General features: G+C 30.8%; 1 protein-coding gene across 2 annotated transcripts in view; it reads left to right on the top strand.

Moving 5' to 3' along the window:
• LOC106678748 (inactive pancreatic lipase-related protein 1) overlaps positions 1-14757 on the top strand; it is a 52951-nt gene that overhangs the window by 22595 nt on the left and 15599 nt on the right. For both annotated transcript variants that reach the window (XM_014417485.3, XM_014417484.3), the window contains exon 2: positions 14518-14589. In XM_014417485.3, coding sequence (XP_014272971.1) covers positions 14547-14589 — 43 coding nt within the window. In that variant the 5' untranslated portion in view covers positions 14518-14546. The remainder of the gene's footprint in view (positions 1-14517; positions 14590-14757) is intronic.

Raw genomic sequence — 14757 nt, 5'->3', positions numbered from 1 at the left:
AATTATATGGCATATTATGTATATACAATATTTATTTTGTTATACAAAAATAAATATTTCTTCATTTATAAATCTTTATATTTCATTTCCATTTTAATTATTTAATTCTGGAAGAATCAAAATCCTCTATTGAGCATATTGAGCCTGTATTGGTCGCTTGACATAATTACTTTGAAATTACATGGGCTAAAAATACTCGGAACACTTTCACCTAACGGCCGCCCAGCATTAAGGCCAGGCACGTAGATGTTAACATCCACTTCTAACGTAAAGGGAAAATATGTAACACGTCATTTGTTTTTGGTCTCAACTATATTCTTTTTTTTTTTTTTTTTTTCCAAAACATTCTATATTGACGTGGGATAAAAAAATAAAATTTTAAAAACATATTTAATTTTTTTATAATAAATGGAATATGGTCCGGGTGCGTTCAAATGGGACTCAAATATTAATAACTATTTTTATTTGAGCCAAACAATTTAAATATAAAATAAATAAATTTAATTTTTTTTATGAATTGATTAATAGATAATAAATATGTTTATTATTTTATTTCTACCTATAAGAAGTAATAATGATCATTAATTACATACATGAAGTGTCACATCGAGGAATATTCAAGTAGGAGATACCGTAAGAGGAATCCTTAACTTAAAATAATTCTAAGCTAGCTGACAGCAAAGATTAAATTTCCTTATCGATGGAAGATGATGGCATTATACACTCCATGACTATGGAATTACAAAGATAATTCTGAAAATTTGTCCAAACCGACCACCAAAAATAAAAGATAGTGAAACTGCACCATGATGCCTCGATAATTGTTAAACAAGTCTACACTTTAGTTTTTTATTATGCAATTGGTCTCGCTGAATGAGGTGGAGAAATACAAAAAATAAGACTTTGGAAAAACTTATGAAAAATAAGAATTTGGAGTTTAAAGATTCACTTTAAAGATTCACTTCTATTGAGTCTTCAAGAATGAACTCTGAAATCAAGACAATCTTTAATTACTTGATTCGGCCATTAACAGAACATTCTCCATCTAAACGTGATATTCATCTTAAGATAAGGTTTTCAGTGTTTTATGATCATTTTTATGGAAAGTTCGCATACTTTCTGTTTAAAATCAACCTTTCGATTCTTTGAACTAGATGTAGAAACTGTTCTTTTACCTGTAGAAGTTTTAATTTCTAAGTTCGACTTCCTGCCCCACATATCCTTAAATAACACCCCACTTATTCCTCTCGAACAGATCCGTTACCTATAACTTCATCTGGACACGACTGACTTGGAATACTCATACTGAAGACAAAAAACTGTCAAAAGACAGAAAATCTTCGATTCCGATAATTACAACTGACTCATGTGACTATAATAAGGGCTGTCTGGACTTACGGAGTTGAGCTTTGAGGCTCCACTAAACCTTCGAATTCCCCTCGTATCCAATCCTTACCATTCAAAATCCTTTTTTTTTTTTTTTTTAAAGGAAATCCACGTCGAAGCTGATGTTTGCCTAGTTATCTACGGTGTCCAACCTATTCTAACCATAGTGGGGGGTCAAGTTTTTCATTTTGTGGGACCACCACATAATAAATAAAGTCAACCGGCGCCGCCCGCAGATCTCAGAACGATAGATCTAGGCCTAACCATCTGAGCTACGGTCCGGCCCGAAACGTAAAAATCCTTAATGCTCCTTATTTTGTCACAAATCATGTCATCCCTCAGGACTGGTACATGTTGCCACTATGACCAGAACCAGATACCAATCCTTCATGATAAACTTCCTAACCACACAAACCCACTTGTTTCTAACCTCTCCATCATTATCTGATAATCCTCCTAGACGTAAGATGGCCTCGTGATCTTGTCCTGTAGAAATATTCATATGGGAGTTTTATTAGTGGATAGATTTTTTGCATGTCTGTATCATGTCGTTGTATAATTAATATCAAATTTACTTGTATATATTCTTAATATAGTTATAAATATAAATAAATAAATTTAAAAAAAAATGATTCATAAGTGAATTTTGATGCCTACTAATAGTACAAAAACACTGCGTTGTTTAGATGGTGACTCGTCCAACAAAAACAAGTTTATTTGTTTGTATTTCATACATTGTACCTTAGACTTACAATTTTGACTGATTGAGATGAAAACCTCGTTTTTCCAAAACGCTATAAATTTACCTTTAGGTCTAGATACAAAGAAAAGGAATAATTATATTATTATAATTCATTATCTATCTATGCCACACAGAACTCCATATATCGCAAGTGTGTGGCATAGAAAATGAAATGAGCGATCAGGGGTGATGCTAGACAAGTTAATTTTTAGTGCAAGTCCTGTATAACATAGATAATCCAAAATAATACCAGACTTATGGCATGTTAACCGCCGGCAAACAGCTTGTTTCGTTTTGTGTCCGAGAGCCTTAACAATCTGAAAACTCAATCTTGGAAGTTCCGTGGGGAGCAGGACACCAAGTATTGTTGATACACAGACAATATAATTATAACAGAGGAATCCTTTTTCACTTTTACAACCTTATGAATTCCGACCTGAGACTGGCACTTAGTAGCATGGACAACAATCAGAAAAGGTTATGGTTACGGCAAAGGTAATGGAAAAGCACATTTTTAATTATATCAAAGATTTCTTTCTGCCAGGAAAACATTCCTAAACAGTAAACGGCTATACTCTGGCTAGAGTAGGAAGAACTAATTGGCAAAATTACAGTTAGACAACACTAGGAACCTTGACATAAAAAAATATATATAAGTGAATAGAGAATTATTTTTTAAGAAATATATTGTTAAGCTTTGGGACAATATTAAACAAATTTTAAAGAGAATACAATCGCATTTGAAAAAAAAAATCCCGAAAATCACATCCAATATAATAAAGACTGAGATTTCTATGTTCTCTCCAACATAGAAAATAAATAGAAATGTGACTTACCAAAAGTAAAATGGTGATTGAGCGAGCTTAAATCGAAACGGAAATTTCATTACATATTTTTAGAAAATTTTTCCCAAAATCTTGGGAATATATTTGAAAACTATACTGAGAACCACTATCATAAGATAGAGACTGAAATAATATATCACAGAAAGGGTTACAGAACACTCTCACACTAGAAAATCATGGTGATTATAGTGAAGGGAGAAAGGCTTCGAGGAAGTTGAAACATCATGTGGGCATTTCCAAGAACCTGAGGTAGGTGGTACAGGATATCAACAGGAAAACAATTAGAATTGATTAAAAAATTCATTTTTCTTTAATCTTCATTAATTGTTTTAAAACATACCATCTTATATCTAAATAAATCAAAACAAAGGATCAGTAAATTTTATACAAAATACAACATACTCAGTTAAAAATTTGAATTTTTAACATGTTAACTTACATCTTCGTTGTAATTTATAAACTTCATCTGCATTATGTCAGTTATTCGGGCTTTTTTTGAGTTGTTCAAGATATACATTATACAATATTTTATCACTTTATTTTTTGGTTGGCATTCTGAAGAAATGAATACAGTCAAATTTCTTGAAGAATATTAAATAGGGACTTAAGACAAAATTTCGAAATCCAGGCAAAAGCATTTATATACGTCACGAAAATGTGAAATAAAAACGCAAAAGTCACTTATTTACTCTAATTATTGTTGTATTGCTCTTTGACATCGCCCTTGGAGAATTCCTTTTAAAACCAGTAGCGTTTATCGAGACTCTAAAAATGAATTAATTTCGCAGAAAGATGGTCTTCAAACAAGCATTGTTTTGATGAGGTTATATTTTTCATCATTTTAATCTATGAGGTAGATTATAGGTTGTTTTTTTTTACCCTTGTTGTTCACAATGGTGTTATATTTGCTTATTTATTATTCTAAAAGTATTTTTTTACCACTAAATTGAACTTTTTAGGATATTTTTAATACATAATGTTAATGAGATTTTCCGCCATATTTCTCAATTCATTAACGATAATCTAAGAAGCTATATATCATGCCTTCAATAGACGTTTTAAGGTGCATCTAAAATTTGCCAAACATGTGGATGGGTTATGTGGGTGTGTTGGTACAGGTTACCCTTTGCAATTGTGCAGCATTCACACGTTCGTTATCAGTTCGCATTGTTTTAGAACTACCAACATATTGAAGATGAATATTTGTGCTATCTGCGTTTTAATTAATTAAGTAATTTCTCTAACCTATGGATTCAATAATTAACTCTGGTTTAATATTGTGTATTTTAAAATTTTATCGATTCGGTGTAAATACATTTTTCAAATCTTGTTAATTAACTTCATCAGTTAATTATGGCTTTTACATAAGCACAAATATATATTTATTAAGAAATTATATATATTGGAAATTAAATTTATAAATTTCTGATAAAAATTCTAGGACGATGAGTGAATTTATAGACTCTGTAGAACTACCTATATGATTTTTTATCATCTAAAATCTGGATTACTAATGTTTACGTTTCCTTTAATTTTGCCTATTTTTTGTTCATTTTCTAAGTGAAAATAGAGGAGATCGAATGTAACAGCCGTAAAAATTTTAAAGAACAAAACAAGCGTGTGAACACCGACGTTTGTTGTTTCTTTTGTAAACAAGAATTTGAACAAGTCTCGGATTTGTGGCAAGGGGCAAACTTGTAGATCCGGCATTAAATATATTAGAGAATTTGTTGAGCAATCCGCATACGGCTCGTTGCCCATGCTATGCGTAAGTGTTTGAGCCTCGTCACGCTAGCAAATAAAACGGTTCTCATCTCCTTTGTTCGTTGACGGGTCAAGCTTTCGTCAAGAAAACATAAGTGTAATCTCAACTTTAAGCGAATAGCTTTAAAAATGTTAATTTGTTCACCGAGTTGGATAGTAAGAATACGTTGTTGGATATTACCATTCATACAACCAGAAGACAGGAGACAAGCCCAGCCTTCAAAATGTATGCATTAAAAAAAAAAAAGTATAATTCTCACCATAGAATGGAAATATGATTAGTATTATATTTTCCCCGCCATTTTCTATTTGAAACTAGACTCATTTTTTATCTAGACTATACGACAGGTTTAGTACAAGAGCCGGGGAGAAAAAAAAATTATTAGTTAGTAAAAATTAAATTGGTAAGACTGTGTCTTAACCACTGAGCTACGGGCGGCCCTAAAGCATGTTAAATAAATAAATAAAAGTTCTTTTTATAACTATTCTTTCCTTTTTAACGATGACAATACATTTTCCCCTTTAGTCACTATACCAACATTGCTCGATCTATATCTAATCATCTATGCTTGTGAATATAAAAGAACTTCCGCATACTGTTAGCGTATATTCTCAAGTCCTCTCTAAATGTAAATCTAAGCGTAGATATAGAAAGTGGAAGGTGGAAGATGGACTCCATTCGTCCTTTTCCCTTATCCTTCTGCTTTCTCTTCCCAGTCATTGTGATCTGGCGAACTTCATAATGATGATGCAAAGAGGAAGAGGACCGAGTATTGAATAACAGAATAATTTTGATTCATTTATTGCTTCCAATTACCGTTAGTTAGGCTGTTACCAGAAAACAGAAAAGTTTCAATCTTATTTAATGATATTTTCAACCACAATAAACTGTAGACTTAACTACTTTCAAAGGTTTATATAGTGTTAATCATCAAATACGTTTGTTTCCTTTGTGAGTTGGATACATCAGCTTTTGATAAAAAAAAGTTCACATATGTACATACATAGGTGATTATCTATTTTGGTGTCACTTTTCTACTTTTTGTTTCCTGATGAATAAGTACGCGTTGTTCAACTTTTTTTTAAATTAATATCCATACGTCCTTTATGAAGTCCCTTGAATAGATCATCACAGATATCGATAGTACTCTTAGAATTTTGTTATCTAAATAAAATGAGTCATTGAGTAAAATTTCATATTATTTGAACTTACGCCAATTATAATTAAAATAATAATAATAACGAATTCTTTGGATTCTTGGTAAGATGACAACATATTTTTAAGCAACAACACACATTACTTTATCTTGACAAAACTACGTAAAAGAGTATATTAACTCTAAATAGGTAACTTTCAATATTAATGTAGATATTATTCAAATAATAAACCAAAACAAGAAGACGTGAAATAAAAATTGCTAAAATTACTAAATGCGTTAAATAAACCTTGATAATAAGTACTATCAACGAAAAATAAGATACTAATTACTTTTCGGCAATACTGATCTCATTCAAATCAAAAGTAAACTCCTGTATTACTCAGTTAGCAACAATTTTACTTCCTAGAAGTTCCTTCATTTGTTAATGGGCAAGATAAGGCAGAGAAGAACGAAATTCTCTGGGTCTGGTAGAGTGGCCACGAATAAATTCCAAGGACTCTATTATTCGTTCATCTCCAATCGCTTTTAACAGTTTTTACTCGCTGTACAATGGCATGAGTACCTTTCACGAATTTCTCATATACTAAACAGTGTGAAAAAATTTAAACATCATAAACCTGACAACTCAAGTCATTGGTACAGGTGAGGGACTGAAACATCACCAATTTGAGTATTATTTTTAAGTACAAAAAAAACGGGAACACATTCGGTGAATTTGAAGGAAATGGTAGTATAAGTTGAAAAAAAATTGATTTTCTTCTTTACTCTGGGCTTGAGACCAACAAGTGACACCAAAATAGAGAATCAGCAATATAATCTAGAATTTGCCTCGAAAGTGGGAAACAAAAGTACCTTTTCAGGTCAAAATATTCAGTTGAAAATACACAAAATTACTTTTAAATAAATTCTAGGTCAAGGATTTTTACACAACAAAGTGAGAGGCCAAGGTGACATCATGGTTACACGGGTCCAAACGAATTTTCTGCCTGGATCAAAATTGGTGTATCTTAGGAACTAGAAATCCGAAATATATAATTTTCTCAATTGTTACAAAACAACTCGAAACTAAACTAATGATAAAATAGTTCGCAAATATGTTTTTAAAGATAGTAAAATTTGGGACGATTCAACCCCAAATGTATCTATTTACGACTATTACTTTTTAAGAAACAACTCTGCTAATATTGAACTAAAAAAAGTAAAAAATTTTGTAGTTTTAGTCTCTTATTTTGTGAGATATTATCAAAATATTCGTTCTACGAAAAGAATCTCATTGAACTAATTTTGTTTACTTAACTTTCATTGCAGTCCATAAGAGAATCTTTAGGCTAAATCAGACAATTTTTATTAATCTTACAACATATAGGAAAAAAAGTTAGCAATATATAATAATAGTATATGAGTTTTTTTTATTTATCAAAAGATATTATGACAAATCATTATAAAAATCAAATATTATGTTTCTGATGTCATTATTCGTCTTCAAAGGCTTATTTATTTAAAACAGGATTTCTAATGAACTGGTATTGGAGGTACAAAACGAATATTTCAGAGAATTATCTTTAAGAGAAAATCCTGATAACGCACGCGAGTCAAGCAAATGGCCTGAGAAAGGTATTTTAACTATTAGGTGGTAGTTTAAAAGGATTGTTTCAAGGATTGAAAAGTTTAAAATAAAAACTTTAACCAATACTCTAGAATCCGTAAAGGGCCTTGGGTTTTAACACTTGGCAAGAAAGTAAGGTTTCTTGATCAACGGTTTTGTACTAGAAGGTAATTCATTCATTCCCCACGGCCAGGTTTATTCTCCCCAACGAAGTTACATTTATAGTTCATTAGTCTCCCTGTCCCAGAGATTAAGGCTTTTGTTATAGAATAAATAAATATCTGCCAAAGCAGGATTCGGACTCGGGCCTGGATTTAAGAGTCCAGTACCTTGCCCATTGAGCTCCTACAATACCGAAGCGGAAAAATACTAAGTACAGTAACCATAAAAGTACTTTTCCAGGGAGTCTCTGGAAATAAATATTGGATTTTCATGCAATTACATTTTTTGTTTCATTTATTCCAAATAAGACCGTGAGTTAACCGGATAAAGCACTTTCTTGGGTATTTTAATAGTCATACTTGTCAAGTGTATAGTTAAAGTAAAGTGACATAAAATGTTATTTACAATTATTACAATTTGAATCGATCAAATTTTCCTTAATTGAGATTTAAAAATATTTTATAGATTTATGTTACAGGAATAGTTTTTCTTAATGGCAGTCAGTTTACAATTATAATCTAATTGTGTGTAGACCAAGGATTGGACTTAATATTTCTACTGTGAGCCGATCACAATCTCATTAGTCTTAACTTAATATGTGTTATCTTAATGATCTGTAATTAAAACAGTAACCAGTAAATATAACCATATTATTGGTTCAAAAGAATAAGAAGGTTTATTAAATCATTAATAGAAATTAATAACGTTCAAGTAAGTTTTTTAACATAAAAAACTTCTATAAACACACAGTAAACTACTATAAAACTGAGGGAGATTGAAATTATTTTTTTAACGATTCCTTTAACAAGTCGAAGAAATTACAAAGCGATCACGGACTTGCGGACTTACCTTCACTGACTCGGAAGACTTCTGCGAACTAGAACTAAATGACCTTTGAAGAAAGTCGTGACAGAAAGTGGTGATGATTCACTTTTCCTCTTTCCCATAGCTTAAGGAAGTAGGAACTCAGTTTGTAAAATGGCACAAAACTCACCAGTAATGTGAAATCTAACTTCAATCCAACATCTTTCTACTTGCCGTAGCTCACCAAATGTTATACTAGCCATTTCGCCCTTCCTCTTTAAATAACCAATTTTCTTATTGCAAACAAAGTTCAGTAATAATTATTGTTAGTATTTTAAGGCATCTGACTGGAAAAATGTATTTTCTTTTATATCTTTATAAAAATTTACAACTGCACATAATAATAATAATAATAATACATTCAGTAAATTTGATGTTGAAGTGATACAGGCGTGTACTACCCATTGGTAGTACTCTAATAATGTTTTTTTCACAAGAAAGTTCTGTGACCATCTTCTTTTCAGGATTTTCGGAGGATTGTCAGGAATGGAATAGGAAGTAAGGTTAGAAACTAGTGGATTTGGATGGTATGGGAGTTTATGATGGAAATTTCTACCAAATTATAGTTTCAATATTTTTCTCCTTGTTATTTGGAAAACAATATTCGTGTTTGAAAAATTGTATTTCGGAAAATATCGAGAGTAATGAGTTTAACCATAACTCAAATATTACAAAATTTTCTCTAATTTAGAAAAGGTATCTACTTTTTATTGATCACTCGGTTGTTTCCAGGATATTAAACATTGGATAAAATAAAAGCCAAAATTTAAACTTGCGGTGTTTTGGCCAAGAATACAATAACTACTTTTCAGGAACATTCACTGTTTCACAATTTTGACCTTACAGAAAGAAAATAATAAATACGAAAACTTTTAATGGGTTAAATTTTCACTTTTGGACATAAGAAACTTAGTAAGGAAGTCCCAAAAATATTGGGATATTTTTATATTAAATGAGTTTCTAGGTATAAACAAAAATGCACTGCACTTTACCTGGCACCGGACACCGTAACATTACGTTTCCTTACGTAACGTTACGTTCAAAATTGAAGGCGAAATATACATCCATACACTTCTTGTTATAAACCAAAATTTGAACAATTTCATCCTTTAAATTATACCAAATTACATATTCAAGCTACTTCTAATACATTAGGAAATATTGGCTATAACTTAAAAATATACGGTGGCCATTTTGAATAATCTTGCATATTAGGCCAACAGCCAGAAGGAGCGGTATAATAGGGTAAACTTTTTACTTTTGTCTTTTACAAAGAGTTTTGGATTAGAATCCAGTGATAAAAATCAGTTTACAATTACTTCTAGATTTACTTACAATTTTACTGGACTATTCGGATTACTTTAAGGTTTATCTTTATTTCTGCAGTCTTTAATAATTCCCTAACCGCTTCAGATATATTTCAACAATCCTATGACCTGCAATAACCGGTTTTGGTGTAGTAATATCTCCTCTGGATTCATATTCCTACCCAAATATATGACAAAAAAATTGAAAAAATCATATTACAATTTATATATTTTTTTATTTGTATCTTTTGAGTTATTTTTTAATACTAAAGTTAATTTAATGAAAGTAACTATCGTCTATTTAGCTATATAAAAAATGTCAGTTTCCTTTTATAATAATCCCAATTATTAATAAATTCAATAAAGAATTTTAGGGCTGACAATTTATTATTAAATTAAATTAAAAAAAAAAAAAGGTGAAATAAAAGTGAAAAATTTGTATACAAAAACAATTCAAGTAGCTTATAGAATTTAATGGGCCATATTTTACAGTATAATGTAATATATGATACAATTTAATATTAAAGAATATTGCATGAAATGCGCCTTCAACTCACGGCTAGGCGTTACTTCACTTTTGAATGTACTGGTTGGGTTATCATTAGTGGACTGTATATATAAATTAATTGCAATGAAAATAAAACATGATTGACAGACAGAAAAATGTATTAAGTAATTTACAGATAGTGTGTTAATTATTTTTAATTAGGGGTCTATGAAACTGTCGATATGCATTTTAATGATAATGGTGATGATGTGGATTCTCTAGAAATAATTACTCCACTGATGACTGTTGGACACATGGGATGGTAATAGTGCCTACGTTATGGGAGCCCCCCCCCCATTCCAGAGTATTTCGCTTACCTGAAACAATTATAATATGTATAAGTTCTGAGAGGAGGGAATGTGATAAAATTATAGTTACATATTTCAGACCAAATCACCAGAATCCAGGACATTAATGCCAGTATTGGTGATTTTTACCTGAAATAATAAAAAATGATAGGTGATTTTAGTTTCTATGGGGTTTCTCAAAAGAAGACTTAGGTGGTTTAGTACATACTATAGCTAAAGTTAAAGATTATTTTATGGGATTAGATATTTAACATTTATTTTAACCCTCTAGTTTTGCCATAATAATTATGAAAACTTATTTTATATTTCTAATATTCTGCAAATTGTCCTCGTAAATTTAGAGTATATATGTTGGGTATCGTTTTAATGTAAAACAACAATTAAGTAGCTGAAAGTGCTTAAATTAGACTATCAACCAATCTTTGTCTAATAAGCTACCATTAAAATGTCATGACTTCTAGAAACTCAACCAAGAGTATGAAAAAAAAATCCTAATGCTACCACTTCTTGTTGTCAATATATAGGCATTAATAAAACTTGTATTAATTGGACAGTTAATATTTTATCAATCCTCATTTTAGTCCTCCCATCGACCCTCTCCCCTATTTCATGTATTATTTGAATTATATCCTCAGGAAATGGAGATGATTCTGTCACAGAAACCAATCCCTTCGAAAACTTCTAGAGATAACACCAGATTCGAACCTGTACGGTCATGCTTATAACCAACGCAGCGACCTTACATCATGCTTGTTGATAAGGTTACCCACGAGACCACACCACTACAAGGGATCAGATATGCACCGCGTATCTGCCAAGTGTTGTCATTGACCAGCAAGGCGATGGTCTCTTGCCAAAGTCTTATGCAACGTCTGCTCTTCCAGCATTCTTGGCCTTCCTCCTTAACCAGAAAAGATAAAATGTTATTTTAAATTTACATATTTTCGAAAATACCGGTTTCGTTCTTTTCGAAGAACCTTCCAAAGGTTTCGATGTCGCCAGCTCTCATAGAAAGTTATCTATAACAAGAAAAAAAATATTACAAGCTTAGGAGCAGCTAACGAAATGTACTGAGAGCCAGTATCCTAAATCAGGTTCTAGTCACCTGAGGGAAAAGGATAAGTTGATATAAGGATGTCTTCGCATTTAAAATTATTATCGGGAATGATTTACTTATCTCTTCATCGTAAAGAGCATTTTGAAAATCATCATCGTTTGATCTCTCAAAAAATATGAATGATTACTGAGATATGACAATCAGTTTTTTAACTTCAGAGATGTAAATGTTTTATTAATAGTGTCAAAAACAGGAAATGGCAATTTTCAGAATGCCAACAGTTTTCCTGATAGGGTAGAAGAGGGCCGGTGACCTCGTCTCTCCCCTATAAGTGAAACAAAATTATTAATTTATTAATACATTTTTTTCCAAACAATTGTAATAACTAATAAAGAACTGAGACTATTATGTATAATGTTCTTAAAATTTAGGTTTTATTCTGTTCCGTGCTGAAATTTCACAACCTGATTGACTATGGCTTGCCCTCCTCCCTAGTTTTGATAATGGGTACGCCCTTGGTAAAAGACGTAGAAAGAAAGTCCGGGTGGTAATAAATAAAGGTATACAATAGAAATTTTATATTATATTTTGGTTAAAAAAATATTTTTTTTACTATTTTGTACCTTTATTGACCGCCATTCTACAATATATATTACATAAGTCAACTATTAATTCTCCAATAAGTATAATAATTGGTAATTTGGACTTATTAGTTAAATACTTATTTATCTACATGTTTATTTTTATGAAAATATCAAAGTTTGCATTGTTAATAATAACATAATAATAATAATAGCATAGTTTTTAGTTAAAGTGAATCAGAGTTGAATTAAAGAAAATTGAACTTAAGCCTTCAATTTTTCTAACAATAAGGCATTAGCTTTCCAAATTTATATCACTATCTATTCAGGGAATAAGTTTTAAAAGTTTAAAATGAGTAAGTTTTAGAAGAAAAAAAAATACCAAAATTGTAAATTTTGTTATGGGAAATACTTGAGAGAGCGGAGTAGCACAGCGTGTAAGGCGCTGTCTCACCAACTCTTAAGACTAGTTTTCGAATCCGGCTGTTGCAGATAATTATTTATTCTCTTACTGTAGCTGAGCTATTAAACCTAGCCTTCCTCGGGCTCTCTTCTATGGAGGGGGAAAAAATCTGGCCATTTACCGTGATCATGAACTAAAATCACTTCCTTGTTAAAACAACAAGTACATAATTACAATGCGCTGAACCCTTGGTTCTAGTTGTACAATTTGTTGTATTCATTTATTCGGGAATACTGCAATACAACACCTGTCCCAGAACTCCAGCTAATCTAGAAAATTTGCTGCCATTTCAAAATCCACTTGGAGCCCATTTAAACATTACAGAATAACTTAAATTAAAAAAGGAGGTGACCAATCCATGTAACATTTCATATTTTTTCAAGTATAACAATAAAACAACTATGTCAAATTTAAAAAAAAAAAAAAAAGCTGAGATAGAGAGGTTTATACTTTTTGTTTGTTGGCATGGCTCAACTACCGAAGAAATAATGAAATAAAATTCTGTTCTATTAACAATTAACTTTAGATTAATTAGGATCAACAAATAACTTATATAATTCCCGGACGCCTGACGGATCAGGCGGAGGAGAAAGCCAGGAGCCATCTATTTTTAACTGTTGCATTAGCTCTTCGATGTTGAGGTAGCATTTGACCACTTAGAGCTCTTCTTCTAGGTGACCGTTAAAAATTAACGGGTAACTGGAAAAACGGTCTTCGGTTTTAGAACTTTGATACCATTGAACCAAACCATTTTTTGATTAAATTTCATTATATGCATTTTCTTTATAAATAAATACATATACTTCTTTCCCCTTAAACAATTCATGCATGGGCACAACGTCCAGTAAACTATATTTTAGTCCTTATAAAGTAACATAAGGATACTTTTTCTACTTATATTTACTTAAATTAGAATTTTTTTTTAAGAAAAGAAAAGTTTATTTGTCCATAAAACAAAAAGTGTACATTTTTTGGTAAATAAGTATGGTAACAAAACCCAGTTAAAAATTCTCTTCTTGATTCTGAGATTGCATACACCCATTTAAAAGGTAATTCAATTCCCTGCAAAATAAATAAAATATCGATTAAATCGGGCCATCATTAGCAAAGATACAGGGAATTGAATTTTGAAGCCAGTTTTTAAAAGTAATTTTCCATGGAAACCCGTTCACTTTTGGTTTGTTAATTTTTTCAACAACTCTGAAGCTATAAATCCCTCAGAACATTTCATAAGCACATTGAAGTATAAATATAATGTCAAATAATATAAGTTAAAAAAATAAATTAAATTAAATCGAACCAATATTCGTGAAGTATTGTATTTGTTATTGGTATTGTACTGTATTGGTCTTAGTTAGCGAAGTGGTGAACAAAGGATTGTAAGTGGACACACCAAATATTTTAGGTTGTGTTTTGATTTCCTTGCTTCAATTTTAGGAACCAAGTAAATAACATGTTGAATAGGTTTTGTTTTTTCATTCCAATTTCTTGAAAAAAGATTGATCTAATTTATTTTAACGGTTAGTCAAATACATTTTATGAATATTAAAATATGTTTAATGTTTAAATCTTATCCCATTACAAGAAATGCGCAGTACAGTCTATTTTAGACGTCTAAAGTTCTTCCATATTTTTTTGGATGATTATTTTTGAGTATTCTGATGTTTTCTTAATTTAATATATGATACATTATAAATATATTCATATATTTTATTTTTATTTCAGATGTTAAATGAAGGACCAGGCCGCAAAGAATGTTGAGAGCTCTCTTAGTTTTCTTCGTAATCTTTCTCAGATGTAAGTATAAATGTTCCTTTTACACCTTGCTTATATAAGCATATAATTGCAAATATATTCAAATAATATTGATCAAATTTGATTTGTCTTCGATTTTATTTTATTAGTCTTTATTTTTTTTTAACTTTATTTAATTGATAGATATTACAATCTGCCACACTATTGTGA

This window comes from Halyomorpha halys, unplaced genomic scaffold, assembly GCF_000696795.3.
Source record: "Halyomorpha halys isolate HHAL.00 unplaced genomic scaffold, Hhal_1.1 Scaffold157.1, whole genome shotgun sequence".
In the NCBI taxonomy this organism is placed as follows: domain Eukaryota; kingdom Metazoa; phylum Arthropoda; class Insecta; order Hemiptera; family Pentatomidae; genus Halyomorpha; species Halyomorpha halys.
The sequence above is the reverse complement of the archived record's forward strand: the minus strand, read 5'-3'. Positions and strand labels throughout refer to the sequence as shown.